The 21,087-nt window shown below is 37.3% G+C and overlaps 1 protein-coding gene across 1 annotated transcript in view; it reads right to left on the reverse strand.

Annotated features, from left to right (window-relative positions):
• HDAC8 (histone deacetylase 8) overlaps nucleotides 1–21,087 on the reverse strand; it is a 246,415-nt gene that overhangs the window by 127,449 nt on the left and 97,879 nt on the right. The window contains exons 8-9 of the mRNA XM_065900563.1: nucleotides 13,499–13,671; nucleotides 10,922–11,016 (exon numbers count right to left, since the gene is read on the reverse strand). Of these exons, the coding sequence (XP_065756635.1) occupies nucleotides 10,922–11,016; nucleotides 13,499–13,671 (268 nt within the window). The remainder of the gene's footprint in view (nucleotides 1–10,921; nucleotides 11,017–13,498; nucleotides 13,672–21,087) is intronic.

The raw sequence follows: 21,087 nt of genomic DNA on the forward strand, positions 1-21,087 counted from the left end.
TGGTGGTGCAGTGGTTGGGAATCCGTCTGCCAATGCAGGGGACACAGGTTCGATCCCTGGTCTGGGAAGATCCCACATGCCGCAGAGCAACTAAGCCCATGTGCCACAACTACTGAGTCTGCGCTCTAGAGCCCGCAAGCCACAACTACTGAGCCCATGTGCCACAACTACCAAAGCCCGTGAGCCTAGAGCCTGTGCTCTGCAACAAGAGAAGCCACCACAATAAGCCCGTGCACTGCGACGAAGAGTAGCCCCTGCTCGCCACAACTAGAGAAAGCCCGCACGCAGCAATGAAGACCCAACACAGCCAAAAATAAATAAATAAATAAAATAAAAATTTAAAAATTAAAAAAATTTTAAAAAGGGGGTTGCAGTGACCTATGGGACAATAGAACTGATCTATCAGGTTTAATTGGAGTCCCAGAAGTAGAAGAGAAAAAGAAAGGACATAAAATAAATAATGGCTGAAATACTTCTAAATTTGATGAAAACAATAAACCCTCAGATCCTAGAAGCTCAATGAATACCAAAACAGGATAAACACAAAGAAAACCATACCAGGACAAACTAATCAAGCTGCTGAAATCTAGTCACAAGGAGAAAAGTTAAAAGCAGCCAGAAGGGGGAAAAAAGGCATATATTATACAAAGGAATAAAGCTAAGAATGATTACAGACTTCTCATGAGGAGATGTGCAAGCAAGAAGACAACGGAGTGATATCTTCAAAGTTCTGAAGGAAAAAAATTATGAACTTAGAACTCTGTATCTAGTGAAAATATCCTTCAAAAATTAAGACAAAGTAAATACTTTTCAAACAAAAGCCAAGAGATATTGTTGCTAGCAAACCTATACCATGAGAAAACTTAAGTTGTTTTAGTTAAGTTCTTAAGTCCTTTAAAAGAATGTAACTTTTACCAGATGGAAACCTGGACCTACACAAAGGATTGAAAAATGCTGGAAAGTGTAAATATAAAAGATCTTTTTTTACTCAACTTTAAATTTCTTTAAATGATAATTTAGGGCAGTGTTGAGAGAGGCAGGTCCAGTGGTGGCTGTATATGTGCTGACTGCAAAGGAGTGCCACTGAAGACCATGGAGCAGTGAGGAAGGCTGTCAGCCTGGTAGCAGAGTAAGTGGAGCAACACAGTCCAGTCAAAAGGTGGCACAGCCTACGTGTGGATATAGGAGATGTGGTCCAGAGCTGCTAATAGGTGCATTCTAGCCTAAGCATTGCATCCCTTGGCTGGTATGAGTAGTTATCTAGTCTCCCTGCATCTCCTGCTGGGGTCCATACAGCAGGTGCCCCTACTATGAGATCGCTTGCCTCATTGGGCTCTGGGTCTTTTCTTCCATCCCTTCATTTAAGCTTCTCAGTTCTCCCCTCTGAAGTACTGGCACCATGACCAGTACCTGGACTCCCTAACCATAAGAAGGACATGGAAAATGTACCCTTAGTCATACCTGCTATAATCTCTGTAACTATTTTTATTTAGAAAACCATTATTTTGAAATCCTAGAATTTTACTTCCACCTATATAGAACACAACAAGAATATAGATTGTTGGCTTAATAAAGGAGATTAGAAGACTTGCTTTCTCAAATCCAAGCTGCAATATCTATGTTTGAAGATGCTGAAAAAGATGAAACTGCAGTATTGGTGAGGGCTCTGACTCATGGAAGGAAGATATTTACTTCATAAACATGTGGTGAAATTGTAAGTAATGAATGAAAACATGATTACAATTATCTTTATATATGTCATTAATTTACCTTGCAGTGTCTTAGCCACAGAACACTTTCATATAGTTTCAAAATAATTCATTATTTAAGTTGTGGCATCATTTTCAGACCATTCGTTCATAGTGAAAGGGAAAGAAATTGAATATTTTAAGTGTAGACATGATGAGCTTATTAAAAACCAAAAATTGTTTGTTAGAGCTTTTCAAACTAGAAATGAAAAAGCCACTGAAGCATCTTATGCATAAGTTATTGCACTGCATGGGCTGGAGAAATTCACATAATAGCTTAGAGATCAGTGAAGCCTTAGACAGTTGACATTGCTCAATGCCCACTGGATGAAAGGTTAGTAAAATAACTCATAGCACTGCCTGTTTTCAATGGCACAGTAACTTATTTATTTAAACATTTAGCTCTAAACATGGAGATTTAGTTATTTTTTCTTTTACTTTTTATTGTGCTGCTTATTTTCTTAATATTGCATTTGAGAGTTATTTATGTATTCTGGATATATCTCCTTTTTATTGGATTATTATTTGTAAGTATTTTACCCCAGTCTGTGGCCTGTCCTTTCATTCTCTTAACATTAATTTCCATCTCCATTTGTTCATTGCTAGTATATAGAAACATCGTTGATTTTTATGTATTGATCTTATATCCTTCAACTGTGCTAAATCTATCTTTTGATTTAGTATTTTCTTCTTTGGGTTTTCTTCTTATATGACATTTTCTCCCATAGGTGACATGTTTACAATATTGACTCTCCACTCCATTTATATAGTATCTCTCAATTTATTTAGATCTTCTATGATTTCTTTCATTAGTTTTCAGGGAAAGACTTAATTATTATCTCATTTGTGGAACTGTACTTTCACCTTAAAAACAGACAAGTCTATAAATGTGGCTAGACTTACTGTTCTGCTTGTAGTCATATGGTATTAGCACTAATCTTTGAAGAAGACCTTTTTTATGTGAATGGTTAGCAACAATCACAAGTGGTACTAAAATATTGAAAGTGCTGAATAACTTGTTTCAATCTCATCATTTATCCTGGAGCAACTTATATATTTTATATTATATATTTATGCATATATATGTTTATGGTATATATTTTTGGTTATGGTATATATGATATATATATATATGAATATAAAATATGGTTTATGCCAGAGCAACTATATTCGTATGAATGTGCAAAAGCAATGGTGGGTAAAACTGCTGGAACCATGGTATATAAATTAAGGGAGTAGTACCAAAGTATACCAGCATTTATTGTATTCTTTGTTGCTGTGTACACACAGTAAAAAGAAAAAACCCCGTTTCACTGAAGAATGGCTTTGGCGAAGCACTAAAAATTATCAAATCTTGATCCTGGATTTAATATTCTGTGTGATAAAATAGGAAGTTGTCTTGAGGAAAAGCATATCTGTGATTAAGTTGTGACCTAAACAGCTACTTTTCATGGAATATCATTTTTGTGAGGAAGAATAACTAATGGAGAAACCATGATTAAATACTCGGATGTTTGGCAGATATATTCTCAAAAATGAAGTGAGCCTACCAATTTAGGTTAAATATCAATAACTGACACTATTTTTTGCCAATGATAATATACACTTTGGTTTTTTTGGCCATGCCACACAGCATGTGGGATCTTAGTTCCCCGACCAGGGATTGAACCTGTGCACCCTGCAGTGAAGTGTGGAGTCTTAACCACTGGACTGCCAGGGAAGTCCCTCACACGTTTTTGAATGAAAATCAGAATTTTGAAAAACTTCACTCTGCCACTATAAGCTTGACAGTTTCCCCAAACTTAAGCTTTGTTCCAATGAAATCAGCATTCGTATCAGTTTAATGTGATTTCTGATACAGCATAAAGTGTTTCAACATTTGTAATATTTGTATAACTTAGTGAACCGATATTTTCCAACTAAGCAATATGAATAAGATGGGTCAAATATCCCTTCAGAGTACAAGATGATCAATGAATTTTGATGTAACAGTACATACAAAGTTCACTGATACGTTTTCAGATTCCACACAGCATTAACCTTTAAGAAACTACCATTTGTAGAGTTTTTGTGTAGTATCAAAGAAGAATATCCATAATGACCTGTAAAAGTTATTAAAATACACTTCCCTTTTCCATCTACAGATCTATGTGAAGTTGGATCTTCTCCATATACATTAACAAAAATAACATCAAAACACATTGAATGTAGAAGCAGGTATGAGAAGTCAGCTGTCATCTATTAAGCCAGATGTTATAGAGTTGTGCAAAAATGTATAGCATTACCATTCTTCTCATGAGATTTCTTTTTGTCTTGGAAAATACAGTTTTTAAAAAAAATTACAACATGTTATTTGTGCTAACATGCACAAGCAATATTAGTCTTATTTTAAATGAATTAATAAACATTAAAAAAATTTTAAATATATAACTGACAGTTTAAAAGATAATAACAATGTATCATGGGGTTTATAACATACGCAAAAGTAAAATATATGACTACAATAGCACATGGAAGTAAAAGGGAAAAATGGAAGAATACTGTCACAAGGGTGCTATATTACACATGAAGTAGTGTAATACTATTTGAAGGTAGACTATGATAAGTTGAAAATGCATACTGTAAACCCCAGAGCAACCACAAAAATTTAAAACAGAGTTATAGCTAATAAGCAAATACAGAAAATAAATGGAATCCTTAAAAAATTCATTTAATTCAAAAGAAGGCAGGAAAATAGAAAATAAGAAATAAACAACAGAGGGGACAAATAGAAGACAAATAGGAAGATGGACTTAAACCTGAAGGTATAAATAATTAATTTAAAGATAAGTGGTCTGGGCATGCCAACTAAAAGGCAGAGATTGTCAGGCTGGACAAGAAAATCACGACCCAACTTTATGCCGTCTACAAGAAATCCATTGTAAATATGAAGACATAAATAGCTTAAAAGTAAAAGGACAGAAAAAGATATATCATACAAATAATAATCATAATGAAGCATGTACAACAATAATAAAATCAGACAATGTAGACTTTAGATCAAGGAATATTACCAGAAATAAAGATGGATATTTCTTAATAATAAAGGGGTCAATTCATCAAGAAGATATAACAACCCTAAGTGTGTATACATCTAATAACAAAGCCTCAAAAATACATAAAGCCAAAACAGACACAACTAAAAGGAAAAATAGCCAAATCCAAAATCATGGTTGAGATTTCAACTCTCTCAGTAACTGGCAGAACAAGCAGACAAAATATCAGTAGGGATATAGATGACATAACACTCTCAACCAACCTGACCTAACTGATAATGATAGAAAATGCTATCCAGCAGCAGCAAAATACACATTCTTTACAAATTGCATGACACATTCACCAAGATAGATCATATGCTGGACCATAAAACAAATTGCAATAAATATAAAAGGACTGAAATCATGCAAAGTATGTTCTCTGAGCACAACAAAATGAAAGTTAATATAAATAGAAAAATATCTGGAAAGTCCTCAAATATTTGGAAATAAATTTTTAAAAACCCACACTTATAAATAACACATCAGTCAAAGAAGAAAATTAGAAACTATTTTGAACCAAATGGAAATGAAGAGAATATCAAAATTTGTGGGATGCAGCTAAAGCAGTGTTTAGATGCAAATTTGCAGCATAAAATACTTATATTAAAAAAGAAGAAAGGCTTGAAATCAATGAACTAAGTTTCTACCATAAGAAACTAGAAAAAGAACTAAAAATCAATGCAAAATAAGTAGAAGGAAGGACAACAAAGATATGAGCAGAAATAATGAAATAGAAAAGAGAAAAATAAAGTCAATGAAACTAAAAGCTAGTTCTCTGAAAAAAATACAGTTCACTAAATCTGTTAAACCATAAGCTAAAATGATCAAGAAAAAAGGGAAGAAATTAGCAATACTAGGAATTAAAGAGGGGACATCACTATAGTCCTATAGACCTATAGACTTTAAAAGAACAATAAGGGAAAATTATGAGTGAATAAGCAAATTCCTTGAAGACAAATTATCAACATGGAAGCAAGAAGAAATAGAAAGTCTGACTTGCCATGTAACTATTAAAGAAATAGAATTCATAATTAAAAACCTTCCCACAAACAAAACTCCAGGCTCAAATATTTTCACTAACAAATTCTATCAAACATTTAAGTAAGACACAGTATCAATTTTACATAAACTCTTTCAGAAAACAGCAGACTTGGGGATACTGCTCAAGTCATTTTATAAGAGCAGCATAGCCCTGATATCAAAACCAGACAAAGATATTACAAGAAAAGAAAAGAAAAGAAAAAAAAAGGTCAATGTCCCTCATTAACATAGACACAAAAATCCTTGACAAAATTTCAACAAACTGAATCCAGCAATATATAAAAAGGGTAATATACCATGACAAAGTAGGGTTTATCTCAGGACTGCTAGGTTAGTTTAACATAAAAAAAGCAACAGTGAATGCAATTTACTGTATTAACAGAATAAGAGGACACCATATGACCATTTCAATAGATGAAGAAAAAGCATTTGACAAAATTCAACACTCATTTGTGAGGAAAATTCTCAGTAAATTAGGAATAGAAAGGAACTTCCTCAACCTAATAAAGGATATTAAAAAAAATCCCTGCCACTAACTTCATACTTCATAGTGAAAGATTAAGTGCTTTCCCCCACTGATCAGGAACAAGACAAAGATGTTCATTCTCACCACTTCTATTCAACATTGCATTGGAGGTCCCAACCAGTGTAATAAAGCAAGAAAAAGAAATAAAAGGCATGAAGATTGTAAAGGAATAAGTAAAAGTCTCTTTATTCACAGATGACATGTTGGTATACATGGAACATGCTAAAGAATCTACAAAAAAGTTACTAGAGCTAATGTTTAGCAATGTTACATTATTCAAGATAAATATAAAAAAATCAATTGTACTTGTATTTCTATATTCTAGCAACAAACAGTTAGAAATTGAAATTAAAAATACCATTTATAACAACATCAAAGTCATGAAATATTTAGGGATAAATTTAACAAAATTTGTGCAAGACCTGTTCACTGAAAAGTATAAATTAAAATTTGAAATTAAAGACTTAAGTAAATGGAAAGAGATAGCAAATTCATGTACTGAAAGAGTAAATATTAAGATATTATTTTGCCTCAAATCAATCTATGAATTCACTGAAACCTATAGACTGCAATGCGAGACTGTTTTACATTAGTAACATACACTTGTATATAAATCAGCTTAATTCTTTTCAATGGCTATATACATTCCCTCATATGGATGAGGCATAACTTGTCTAACCAGTCCATCAAAAGGAGTCTATTTAAATAAATATTTTTTGTTCACTAAATTTTGTTTAAAGATCTACTTTATGATTCAGGTATGTACACATACCTGATATATCTGTATACATATACGTATAAATGAATATAACTGTCTATAACGTAACTGTCTTACTCTATCCTAGATCATAGGATCCAAATAGTATTACTGGATTACACAACATTCTTATATAATAGTCCATAAGCCTTATTACATGCAGTGGGTGATTTGCTAAATTAGCCACATACTGGTCTTTTTATGGGACCCCATGTCACCTTTGGGCTTTCCCTATGGTAGAGATACTTGGGCCAGTCATATGGGCAGGGTCCATTCCTCTCACCTTCCCCGCTGGGCCCAACTCTTCTTCAAGTGGGATTGCCTCCTTATTCCATGCCTGGCTGGCCAACCTGGCTCCCCAATTCCTGGGCTGGAACTAACTCCTTGATCAATGGCTTTAGGGCATGATTGGTTTTGTATCTCATGAGGGTTATGCCTGAAATTTCACCACTAATCACTTCCAATACTTGCCTTCCCAACTCTCTTCCTTTCATTGGTGATCTAGTGTTTTCCCATGGATACATCTATTTCCTACTGGGATAGCTGGTACTTCTTGCAAAGAATGGGTAGTTGCTACTGGGGTTAAATAGTTTCCAGAAAAAGGCTAGATTATGCTTCCAATTCTTCCATCTTAAAAACATAAGTTTTCCAGTATGAATGTTGAGACACTTATTATTCAAACACTCATTGATTCAATTGTTCATTCAATGAATGAACACCAACTTGGTGGGTGTTAACACTCTGATGAGCACTAAAGGGGAATGCAGACAACCGAAACCACAGATGACCAAAGGAGTGGTACAGACTTGAGCATGATAGGAGTGTCCTTGAACCTCTTAACAGGTTTGACTTTCTCAGCTCTCTCCCTTTTGCAATGTAACTTCCATGCTCTATCAAGTGAGCTTTCTAAAGACCAAAGCTCATCTGTTTTCACAGAAGAAAGTGCAAGCTCTTTAGTGCATCATTCAAGGCTCTTCATAATCTGGCTCCAATTTCCATTCAAGCCTTAATCCTTCTCTCTCTCTCATAAACACTGTGTTCCACTATATCAAACTTCTCCCTGGTCACACGAGGCACCAGGTCCTTTCCAATTTCTATTCCTTCTGCCCAGAATGCCTTTCCATCTTCTTCACCTGGCAAACTCCCAGTCAACCTCCAATATTCAATTTAAAGTCTTGGTGAAACATTTCCTCTACGCTCCTCATCTGTCCTGGGTTGAGCACATTGTTCTGTCCCCTCTACTAGATGATGAGATTTTTTAGAGCACTGGGCTTATCTTGTTAATCTTTGTATCCCTGTATCAGGTCTGAATAGGGCCTGGCAAGCAGTATGGGCCCAATGAATATTTGGTAAAGGAATGAAAAGAACAAATGAACGTGAAGGAAGAGCTCAAAGGGCCTTGGTATATTTAGGTAAGGGATTTTTAAAGGCATAGGGCTTTAAGCTGGACTGAGGAAGATCATAGAGAGATGGGGAAAGGGCATCTGGAGGAGGAGGATTATTATCCTAGGAGACAGAGGAACAAAAGCCGAGACTGAGAGGGAAGACAGTGAGGGGGTTAGCCAGCAGACTGTGGCTGCCTGCTGCACTGTCCTGACCTTTTCACCGATTAGATTTCTCAATTACATTTTCAGCTTATGGAGGGCAGGGTATTTTGTGCACTCCTTTATATCCCCTTTATATTTGAGGCACATATCCATAGCCATTGTTCCTATAGTCTTGTGGCTCTTATTCTGCTGTGTAATATATTTATTTATGTATCTACATATCTCCTCAGCACTCATACCCCCCTTTATCCCAGGCTGTTTGAGGTAGGGGATGATGTCTTAGTGTCTTTGTATCTTCCAAGACACCTAGTATAGTGCCTGGCACACAACGGGCGCTCAGTAAATATTTTTTGAGCCACCATTTGTTGATCTGATTACAGAGAACTGCAAGGATATTTGTGTGCAACTGTGTATTGTGGCACAAAACTTACATATGCCTTTACACTGTGTGGGCTATTTTTGGCAATTTTCATTAAAATGTTATCTTATTGTACCTGGAAGACTGTCATTTCAATTTTCTTCTTTGTTCCCTCTTGGATGACTCACATCTCTTATACCAGAAGGATATGACAGAAGGGATTCGAAAGAGTTTGGACAAATTTATGAATGACAAAGTCATAAATGTCTGGGTATCAGAAGTTGTTAGGTGCATACAAAGGGGAAGGAGAAAACTTGCATTTCAAAAATGCCTGTTGTGTGCCAAGAACTGTGTGTTAGGCACCTGACGTACATTATATCTCATTTAATCTAGCAGGCTATATCAGTATAAAGACAGGACATGTCTATCTAGAAGGCCAAGTCCACAACCAGCCAGGCATCTCCAGGTACCAGAGGCAGTATTCACCTTTATTAAAATTTTATCAACCTTTTAAGATAGATGAATCTATAGATTTGCATTGTTTCCTAGGAACAGAACACTCATTCTCAATTCAGGCTTCTACATCTTAAAACTACTTTTTGACATAACTTGATCAGTTTTCAAAGTCTCAGCGCTTTAAATTGCAATGCAATCTGAGATATTCCCACGGCAATAACAGCGATTATATTTGTTCACAAATGTAATTTGTTCGCTTACCTTTATATTTCATAAAGCTTCCAAATACTGAATAAAGGTAAGTCAAGTCAAGAAAAGAGATTTCTATTAACCTTGACACCAGCAAATTGTCTGAAATTATAGAGTGCCTTCTATTTGTATTCTAGACACATAGAGTGGTTTTTCTGAGATACATATTATACCTCACCTGTGGTTAGAAGAAAATTGGAAGATTAGTTTGTTTCTAGTTTTTAAAAAATAATAGTAACTTGTAAAAGCATAATGCTTCCAAGTGTACAGCTTCTGCATCGAGCAGGAATCAAAATGTTATAACCCAAGTACCATCTCGACTCCTTGGGAGATGGCTTGAGAAGGTGGGGCTGCAGCCACTGATTCATTATTATAAGTCACAGTCTAAAGCCTGCAGGACACATCCTGATCTATGATAACATGCTTCCCACCACGTGTCAGGGTGGGTGGGAAGAGAAGGGGTACACCTTCAGATAAAGGGGATCATCAGCACACTCACAGCTCTCAGAGAGCTTTCTATGACACCTGTTTTGAGAAAACTAGGACAGACATCTATGCCTTGGAAAACATAAAGCCCATCTCATATGACTAAAGAAAATGGCAAAGGTTCAAATGACATGTTTCACATTTTGGATGGTCCTGCCCCAACTTTTGTGCACCACTAATCGCTGGAAAAATACCAGACCTGTCTTGGTGGTGATTGTGTGTTTTTTAAATTTTACATCAGCCAAAGAAAATTGAGAGACCAGGACTACCACCAAAGAACAGAGGTTTGACATACCACCAATAGGACTTTTTAAAGATAGAGGAGAACCCAGCTTCTACATTAAAAAAAAATTGCCCCTTCTTTTTTGAGTCTAGGGGATGAAAATATGCACATATCCCAAAGAGTTCTTTGTGTGAACAGGTGACCCCTTCCCACAGTCTCTGTAATTAATTGAGAAATTAAAGTTGGTTGGCCTTTGAGATCTCTTGTAAAAAAAGGCAGAAGGTCTTGGATATTTTGGAACAAGAGTCCACTATTCTGCCAAGACAGTGTGTTATTGTTATTGGAGTGTCTCTCAACAAAACGGTATTGAGTGGTGAGGACGTGATTTTGATTAGGTGGAATGACTCAGCTCTTCCCCTTAAAGAAGAGAGGACTTGTCAGAGCCTTACTTACCTCATGATCTGGGATCTCAGAGGATAGTGTTTTCCCTAGGATGACCCCGGTCAAGTATGTCCAGCATCGAGCCGTGTTGGCAAGGTTATAGCCTCCTGTCTCCATCAAGAATTGTGAAGTTAGGAAAGAATAGTCACAGAACAGCAGGAGAGGGAAGGGGGGTAAGGAAGGAGAGAAAAATGTTTTAACAAAAGGGCTAGAAAGATAATTCTAACTTGCAGAATTTCACCTAAACATCCCTTTATGATATTTTTGAACTACTTAGTAGGCAGTCTTTAGTGAACGAGTCAGACCATGCACAATGTGGAACTGGGAAGTCCAAGGCCTACAAAGATTAAAAAGGCCCTCATCTCCGAACAAATATGCACCCGAGGACTCCAAAGTCCTCAATTCCACCAAGAGTCATTGGTAAGATTGAGATCCCTGGAACCCAGATCTTTTGAGGTGACCTACTCAAAGTGAAGGTTTCTGTGATGAATTTTGTAACAATTCTATAAAATGACTGCTGGATGTAACTTGTATATTAAAGCTGTTGGCAGATATAGCCCTGAAAACCTCCAGGAAAGAGAAAAGGAAAATGCTGACAGAAACAGACTTCTTTCTTTTCATTTCAGCATTCCTTTTCTCCACAAAATACAGGCCTAGTGGCAGAGATCAAAGAGAATGAGATGAGAAAAGGACTGCTGATTGACGCTCTGACTCACCTCGTCAGGTCCTGTCACAGTCACCCAGCAGCCATATTATACTGGCTAATAATCAGCATATTTTTGTGCTGAATAGATGTGTTCTGCCATGCAAGCACTAGAACATTTGGCTTTTAACTAAATTCCAAGAGTGTAAGGATAAAATGGAAAGATTTCCTAACCTCAGTGCAGCCTGAGGGAAATAGAATCTGGTCTATTTTAGGTAGGGTGACCATATCATTTATCATCCACAATGGTACACTTTTAAGAGTAAAAAAGGGACACTATTAATAATTACACTGGAATAACATGTATAGATTGAGACATATGGTGCCCTTTTCTTAAGCCTTTCTATTCCTTGAAAGGTCAGGGATGCTGGGGCTTCTGCAATGTGTCTTTTTGGCCTCAATGGGATCCACTGAAGTTTGGGCACGTGGCCATCTCTGCCAATTGTCTATGTGTTACTGGGGGTTGAGAATTGAAGTGAAATAGTACAGGTATTACTTTAAACACTCCTGACATGGAAAATCTGAATTTATCAGATCAAATTATTGGGTATGATTATTTGATTTCAAAAAGAGTCCCCATAGGTTTTAAGTAGCAAGCTCTCTCTGGCATACATACAGTATGATTTGATTTGCAAAAATTCCATTTATGCACAAGTATTTTCAGGAATACACATATTACATAAGAAGAGCTATATATTCAAAAGCCAAGACTTGGGGCTGAGAAAGCAAAGAGTTAAGTAAAGGTTGTAGCCTTAAACAAAAGTCGGATTCACACAGATGTATATTGAGGAAAGGGCTTTTCTTCTTCCCCCTGGCCCTACCTGTGTCATAATCACTGTCTTTAGTGCCGTCAAGGAAAGTAATATGTCCGTGGCACCTATCAATTTTATCTTTTCCTTGAGTTGAAGTTAATACATTTCTCGCCAGCTTTTCATAAGAGGTTGTCTCTTGTAAGCACCTTTAATTTCGATCCCTCTAGGGTTTGAGGCTGCCCAAGGACCAGGCTTGTGTATTTGTGTTGAATGCTCACTCATTTTCATAAGGCCTTCCCACAATCTCCTCTAATTCGGTTTTTACAACACTTTGACAAACAACAAACTATTAGCGCTTCCATAATACATACATTTTAAGCTCAATCTGCTTGACCATGTTATTTTAACACACCAGTCCATTCATCTAATGGAATAAAGATTGTGCCAGATAGACAGAAGATTCTAAGCAAGGCAGCTTCAAAGGTAGTTGAGGTTTGTGAAAGGTTCCTTTCACAAATGTGTAAATGCTTCTATTGAATAGACCCAGCTTTCTGATGGTTAAGTAATACAAAACATCAGTACACTCTGAAGGCAAAAATGCCTAAGAGACACTTTAGATCTCTCAATTTTGCTTTATTGTAACAAATCCATGCTTTTTTAGTGGGGGAGAAGTTGTTCTTGAATTCAGCTTAGATATTCAATTAATTCATGTGTTTACTACTTATATGTGAGTAGGGTTAGAATTTTAGTGGTATGTTTCCAAAAGATAATGATTAGAACTGGGACTCATAGGCTATACTGAGAGAAGATGGATCAAAGTCCACTGGGGTTAACATTCTCTATTCTTAATAAGATCTGATGTCACCTTTAACCAAAGCACCTTTGCTTCAGGAATGGAAAGTTAGACTTCAGAGTGCCAAGGAGTCAATGCACATGCCAGGCTGAGGAGGAGAAGTGTGTCAGAGTACTTCCTTATGCTGAACTGTGAAGGTGGCAGGTTCATTGACTCAGGCTTCTGGACCATGGGCAGGTTGGTATTATCCAATCTTAGAAAGCCAAGTTTTCCTCAGTGTCAATGGACAAAACATGGGGGAAGGTCAACAAATTCTCCTGGTGACCTTCCTTTGTACTCACCTCCTCCCAAAATGAGCGTTGCCAATTGCCACTGAAGGATGTACTTAAGACACTTGCCAATTCCCACTGGAGTCATGTTAAAGGAGCACATGGGATCCCCAGCTATTGTATCAGCTCCCAGCTGTAAGACCACTGCTTTGGGATTAAAGGCTATGTACACCTCCTTTAGTACACTGGAAAAGAAAAAGGAGACAAAATGTCAGAAAAAGATAGGGCAGTTTGGTCTAAGGGTGGTTGTGGAGGGTAGTGGGAAGTATAGTTGAATCAGCAAATAGTGAAGGGAAAAAATTCAACTTGTCAGACTCATCCAACTTTCTATCTAAAAAGGGGTAAATCAGACTGCATGTAAACTGTAGCTCAGAAAACCTGACTTACAAAAAAATTTCCCCCTACCTCCATCCTCACCAAGGACCAAATTTGCTTTTCTGTTTTAGAACTCAGACTTCCTTTAAATATTCATATCAATTTAACTTCAACAGCCATAGGACTGGTTTAGTATACATTTACTCCATTTTATAATCTGTGAAAATAGGACAATACACTGAATTAAGGATTATTTCTGATAAGTTAAGATTGTCAACATACTTGGAGTTCACCACCTAGTTATCAATGAGGGTTGGTGAAGAGAATTAAACGCTTTGAAAGCATAGATGTTATCAGCTTACTTTGTATTAGGCTAAAAGACTTCTGGGTTATGAAATGCAGCCTTCTCAAACTTGGATGTAACTAGGGTATTATAGGGAAGGGAACCATAATAACTGATCCAAAATTATAAATCTGAAAGCACTCTAAAGAACAAATTGTAGTGGGTAATAATGAGCATAATTTTGGGTAGAATCATTCAATGTTATCAAATCAACCTAAGAGCTTTTCCTGACAGTTAGAAGTCTTAGAGATGAAAAGGAAGTTGTTATTGTGACAGATGACCTTAGGCAAGTTTCTAGTATTATCATTAATTGAATGTTGACAATGTCCAGGATGCATTCCTAGGAGTTATAAGGTCCCTGCTCTCAAGGGGCTTACAATCTAGCTCCCAGACAAAACATATACCAGTCCTCTAGGGCTTGAGTAACTCTTACAGAGACATATAAACAAGTGCAAATTAACATACTTCAGAGTTGAGAAAATGCAGAGTCAAAAAGTGATAAAAAATGTTTGGGGTTAATGACCCCTTCATAATCAACATGTCAAATTATACCAGTTCAGCAAAAATAGAAAAATTCCAGATCCTTCTGAAACTGCAAAAGGAATGCAGGGATATGAAATGCTGTCCTCCAAAATTCATATGTAACCAGGGTATTGAAACTATTGAAAAGTGCTAAGTTGCAGAGGCATTCTTTGACTCAAAAGACCGTTTTGTTTTGATTTCTCATCTACACAGACAAATATTCAGTGATTGTGGAGATTATAAGATATTATAAAACTTAGGACATATGATCTTTAATACAGGAATACTCAGGCCTATTCTCTCTTTCATGTGCTTATCTCCTGGGTGCAGAGGGAAGATAAGCCACCTGAATAGTTAGCCAACATTTATTGAGCAGCTACAGGTACAGAGCACCCTATTAGCTGCTGCTGGGAGACACAGAGGAAGGTGTGATTTCTGTTTTAGAAAGGTTTACAGCTTAACGGGGAGGAGGGGGAGGGAAGCAAGACTAACGTTTTTTCCATTTTCATTCTTTCCCTTACTTTGTACACATTTACTGAGTGCCCTCTGTGTGTCCAGTATGTAACTGTATCAGATGCTGCAGGAAAAAAAAATGACGAATATGGCACAGCTCTTATCTTCATGTAGCTCAGAACAGAGGGGAAGACTCGGACTATATCGATAAATAATTAAAACACAATGATAAATGAAATATCAGTGATGGCACAGAGGAGGAAGTAGAGTAACTCTTGTCAGGTTTTAAAAGATGAGAAGTACAGTGAGCCACCTATCAAAGTGGCTAAAATGAAAAACAGTGAAAATATAAATTGCTGGTGAGGATGTGAAGAAACTAGATCACACAGACCTTTTGGGTGGGAATATAGAATGGTATAGACACTCTGGAAAATAATTTGGCAGTTCCTGTCAAAACTAAAAATGGACTTGGCATACAATCTAAAAATTGCACTCTTGGACATTTATTCCAGAGAAGTTAAGACTTATTTTCATATAGGAACTTGTACATGAATGTTCATAGTAGCTTTATTTTTAACAACCCAAACTGGAAACAACTCAGATGTACTTCAACAAGTGAATGGTTAAACAAATTGCAGTACACCCATACCATTGGAATACTGCTAATCAATAAAAAGAAATAACTCTTGATACATGCAAAAAACTTGGATGGATCTCAAGAGAATGATGCTGGGTGAATAAGGCCAATCTCAAAATCTGTACTGCATGATTCCACTTATATACCATTGGTGAAACAATTAGAGAGATGGAGAAGAGATTAGCAGTTGCCAGGGGTTAGGGATGAATGTGGCTATAAAAGGGTAGCATGAGAGAGCCTTGTGGTGATTGTACAGTTCTGTACCTTGACTGTGCTGGTGGTTGTGGTTATGCAAAGCTATGCACACACACACACACACACACACACACACACACACACACAGAGACTGCATGTATTAACTGGTGAAGACTGAATAAACTCTATAGATTGTACCAATGTCAACTTCTTGATTTTGATGTTATACTATAATTGTACAAGATGGCAACATTGGAGGAGGCTGTAGGAAGAAGAGACTTCCCCGTACATTTTATTACAACTTTCTGTGAATGTATGATTATCTTGAAATAAAAAGTAAAAAAAAAAAAAAAAGGGCTTCCCTGGTGGCGCAGTGGTTGAGAGTCCGCCTGCCAATGCAGGGGACATGGGTTCATGCCCCGGTCTGGGAAGATCCCACATGCCGCGGAGCCGCTAGGCCCGTGAGACATGGCCGCTGAGCCTGCGTGTTCAGAGCCTGTGCTCCGCAACGGGAGAGGCCACAAAAGTGAGAGACCCGCGTACCGCAAAAAAAATAAAAATAAAAAATTAGGAGAAGTTTACAGGCACATGGGGGTGAAGGTATGGAAAATGGAAGCAGGGAGGGTTGTGGGGGTTATGGGTAAGGGACTAGGTTTACAGAAGGAACTGCACACACCAGAGCACGAAGGCTTGGAGCAGGGAGTGGTGGGAGTGAGGCTGGTGAAGTAAACGTGGGTTAGAGCACAAAGGGCCAGATAGGCCAGGCAGTTTGGACTTTTACTTAAAGGCTATGAAATGTCTCTAAATCATACCAATGTTTTCCTTAGGTCAGTCTCCCAAGGCAATAGAAATAAAAGCAAAAATAAACAAATGGGACGGAATCAAACTTAATAAGCTTTTACACAGCAAAGGAAACCATAAACAAAACGAAAAGACAACCTATGGAATGGGAGAAAATATTTGCAAATGATGGACTGACAAGGGCTTAATTTCCAAAATATACAAACAGCTCATATAGTTTAATATCAAAAAAGCCAAACAACTCAATCAAAAAATGGGCAGAAGACCTAAACAGACATTTCTCCAAAGAAGACATACAGATGGCCAAGAGGCATATGAAAACATGCTCAACATCACTAATTACTAGAGAAATGCAAATCAAAACTGCCTCACACTGGTCAGAATGGCCATCATTAAAAAGTCTACAAATAACAAATGCTGGAGAGGGTGTGGAAGAAAGGGAACCTTCCTACACTGTTGGTGGGAATGTAAACTGGTACAGCCACTGTGGAGAACACTATGGACGTTCCTTAAAAAACTAAAAATAGGGCTACCATACGACCTAGCAATCCCACTCCTGGGCATATATACAGAGAAAACTCTAATTTGAAAAGATACATGCATTCCCAGTGTTCACAGCCAAGACACGGAAACAACCTTAATGTCCACTGACAGATGAATTGTAAAGAAGACATGGTATGTATGTATGTATGTGTGTGTGTGTGTGTGCATGTATGTGTATATATATATATACATATATATATAACTGGAATACTACTCAGCCATAAGAAAGAATGAAATCATGCCATTTGCAGCAACATGGATGGACCTAGAGATTATCATACTAAGTCAGACAGAGAAAGGCAAATATCATATAATATAAGTTATATGTGGAATCTAAAATATGACACAAATGAATTTATTTACAAAACAGTAATAGACTCACAGACATAGAAAACTTACAATTACCAAAAGGGAAAGGGAGTTGGGGAAGGATAAATTAGGAGTTTGGGATTAGCAGATACAAACTACTATATATAAAACAGATAAATAGCAAGGTCCTACTGTATAGCACAGGGAACTATATTCAATATCCTGTAATAAACCACAATGGAAAAGAATATGAAAAAGAATATATAAATCACTTTGCTGTACATCAGAAACTAACACAACATTGTAAATCAACTATACTTCAATAGAAAAGAATTCATTAAAGGGTATGAAATGTCTCAAACATCTGTGTGCACGTGCGTGTGCACCACATGCACAAGGCATGATTAAATTTACATTTTGAAAAGATCCTCTGATTACAGCGTAGGATACAGTGAAGGTTATCAAGAGGTTTTTTTTTTTTCTTTTTTTTTGCAGTACACGGGCCTCTCACTGTTGTGGCCTCTCCCGTTGCGGAGCACAGGCTCCGGACGCGCAGGCTCAGCGGCCATGGCTCACGGGCCTAGCCGCTCCACGGCATGTGGGATCTTCCCGGACAGGGGCATGAACCCGTGTCCTCTGCATCGGCAGGCAGACTCTCAACCACTGCGCCACCAGGGAAGCCCATCAAGAAGTTTTTTGCAACCATCCAGGCCAGTGGCAGCAAGGGTCGGGAGGAAGAGATGGATTTGGGAGATATTCCTATGGTAGAATTGATAGGGCAATACACACTGACACACAAGAAAAGCATATACATATGACAGTCATGAATATGTGGTACTGGGAGGGAGGAAAGGATAAAGGAAGGCAGGTGTTTCTGGGAGAGTTGTTTTAATGATAACCAGGAAGGGAAAATGAGTCCTCAGGGAGTTCTGATGAAGAGGGCTTCAGACGGGTAGAGAAAAGGGTAATTAGAAGCTTTGAAAAAGGTAGGGTATTTTGTACACAGTGTAATTTGGCAGTTCCTTTGCTTCACCTCCAATTGGTAAACAACTACATTTCTTGCAGCATCTAGTCTGATTTTTTAAAAATACAAATATAATGAATACATTCTTCATGCTAAAAAATCAAACATAAAAGTCTATCAAATAAAAGGGAAAAAAACACTCCTTTTCGCCATCTCTACTCCCTCTCTAGAGGTAACTCCTGATTCATTACACATAGTTTCAATCAGCTCAGTCAACAATGAGAAACAGTTTGAGGTGTATCTTTCAAGATCAAACTTTTTCTGCCTCATGCTTGAGTGAGCTGGTTGAAGCTATGTCTAATAAATGCCTTCTTTTACCTCTTTTCTTTACCTGAAAATGTCTTCCCTCGTATTCCTTCTCTTCCTTGAGGCTAATTTCACCAGCTGGGCACTAGATTCTCTTTCCTGTTGCTCTAAGGGCCATGTATCAGCAATGAGCTCTTTCTTACATCTTTAGTCTCTGTCTTCCTACTGATTCAGTTCCTTTAGGTTACAAGTTGTCCATCTCTTCATCCCCTTTTCAACACTGCCAAATTTGTCTACTTATTGGCCACCTCTACATACTTCTTGTAATCCAGTTTTTGATCTCACTGCTCTCCTGAAACTGCTTTCTTGAAGGGAGAGAGACCTCTGTGTCATGATATCCAAAAGCTTTTTCTCTGTTATCTTTATCAATTTCTCAGAAGTAATTGATGGTGGATACTACTCAAAAATCTGCAGCTGGTCATCATCAATGGCTACGGCTCCATTAAAAAATCTTTTTTTAAAATATTTTTTTAAAAAACAACTTTATCAATATTCACATACCATACAATCCCCCCATTTAAAGTGTACAACTCAACAGCTTTTAGTATACTCACAGAGTTGTGCAACCATCACCACAATGAATTTTAGAACTTTTTTTTTTTACTGCATCACGTGGTTTGTGGGATCTTAGTTCCCCAACCAGGGATTGAACCTGGGTCCTCGGCAGTGAGAGCACGGAGTCCTGACCACTGGACAACCAGGGAATTCCCTAGAACATTTTCATCATCCCCAAAAGAAACACTGTACCCAATAGCAGTTACTACCTATTCCCACCACTCTTCGACCTCCAGCCCCTGGCAACCACTAACCTACTTTCTGTCTCTATGGATTTGTCTAATTTTGACCTTTCATATAAATGGAATTATATAATATGTGGTCTTTTGTGACTGGCTTCTTTCATTTCATTTAGCATAATGTTTTCAAGGTTCATCCATGTATTACTACCTCATTCCTTTTTATGGCCAAATAATACTCCATTGTTTGTATATACCACATTTTCTTTATCTATTCTCCATTCATCTGTTGATAGACATTTGGGTTATTTCTATAATTTTTGGCTAATATGAGAAATGCTGCTGTGGACATGTTTTCATTTTTCTAATATACCTAGGAGTAGAATTGCTGGGTCATATGGTAACTCTCTGTTTAACCTTTTTTTTTTTTTTTTTGCAGTATGCAGGCCTCTCACTGTTGTGGCCTCTCCTGTTGCTGAGCACAGGCTCCGGATGCGCAGGCTCAGTGGCCATGGCTCACGGGCCTAGCCGCTTCGTGGCATGTGGGATCTTCCCGGACCGGGGCACGAACCTGTGTCCCATGCATCGGCAGGCGGACTCTCAACCACTGTGCCACCAGGGAAGCCCTGTGTTTAACCTTTTGAGGGAACTGCCTGACCGTTTTCCAATGGCTGCACCATTTTACATTCCCCCCAGCAATGTGTAACAGATGAGAGTTCCAATTCTTCTTCCACATCTTCACCAACACTTATTATTTTCTGTTTTTTTTAAAATTATGATATCCATCCTAGTGGGTATAAAGTGGTATCTCATTGTGGTTTTGATTTGCATTTCACTGATGATTAATGATGTTGAGTATCTTTTCATGTGCTTTTTGGCCATTTGTATATCTTTAGAGCAAGGTCTATGCCCATTTTTAAAATGAGCCATTTTTCTTTTTAATATTGATTCGTAAGTGTTGATATATTATAAATACAAGTCCCTTATCAGATACATGACTTGCAAAAATTTTCTCCCATTCTATGGGTTGTCTTTCACTTTCTTGATAGTGTCATTTGAAGCACAAAAGTTTTAAATTTTGATGCAGTCCAATTTATCTATATTTATTCTGCTGCTTGTGCTTTTGGTGTCATGTCTAAGAGAGCAATATCTAATTCAAGGTCATGAACGTTTACATCTATGTTTTCTTTTAAGTGTTTTATAGTTTAAGCTCTTACATTTAGACCGTTTAGGCTATATGGACTTAACTTTTGTATATGGTATGAGGTATGGGTCCAAAACCACTTTTTTTTGCATGAGATCCAGTTGTCCCAGCACCATTTGTTGAAAAGACTATTCTTTCCCCATTGAATTGTCTTGGCACTCTTTGAGTAAAATGAATTAACTGTTCACATTTCTGGACTCTGAACTTTATTCCAT

This window comes from Phocoena phocoena, chromosome X (assembly GCF_963924675.1).
Source record: "Phocoena phocoena chromosome X, mPhoPho1.1, whole genome shotgun sequence".
Classification (NCBI taxonomy): domain Eukaryota; kingdom Metazoa; phylum Chordata; class Mammalia; order Artiodactyla; family Phocoenidae; genus Phocoena; species Phocoena phocoena.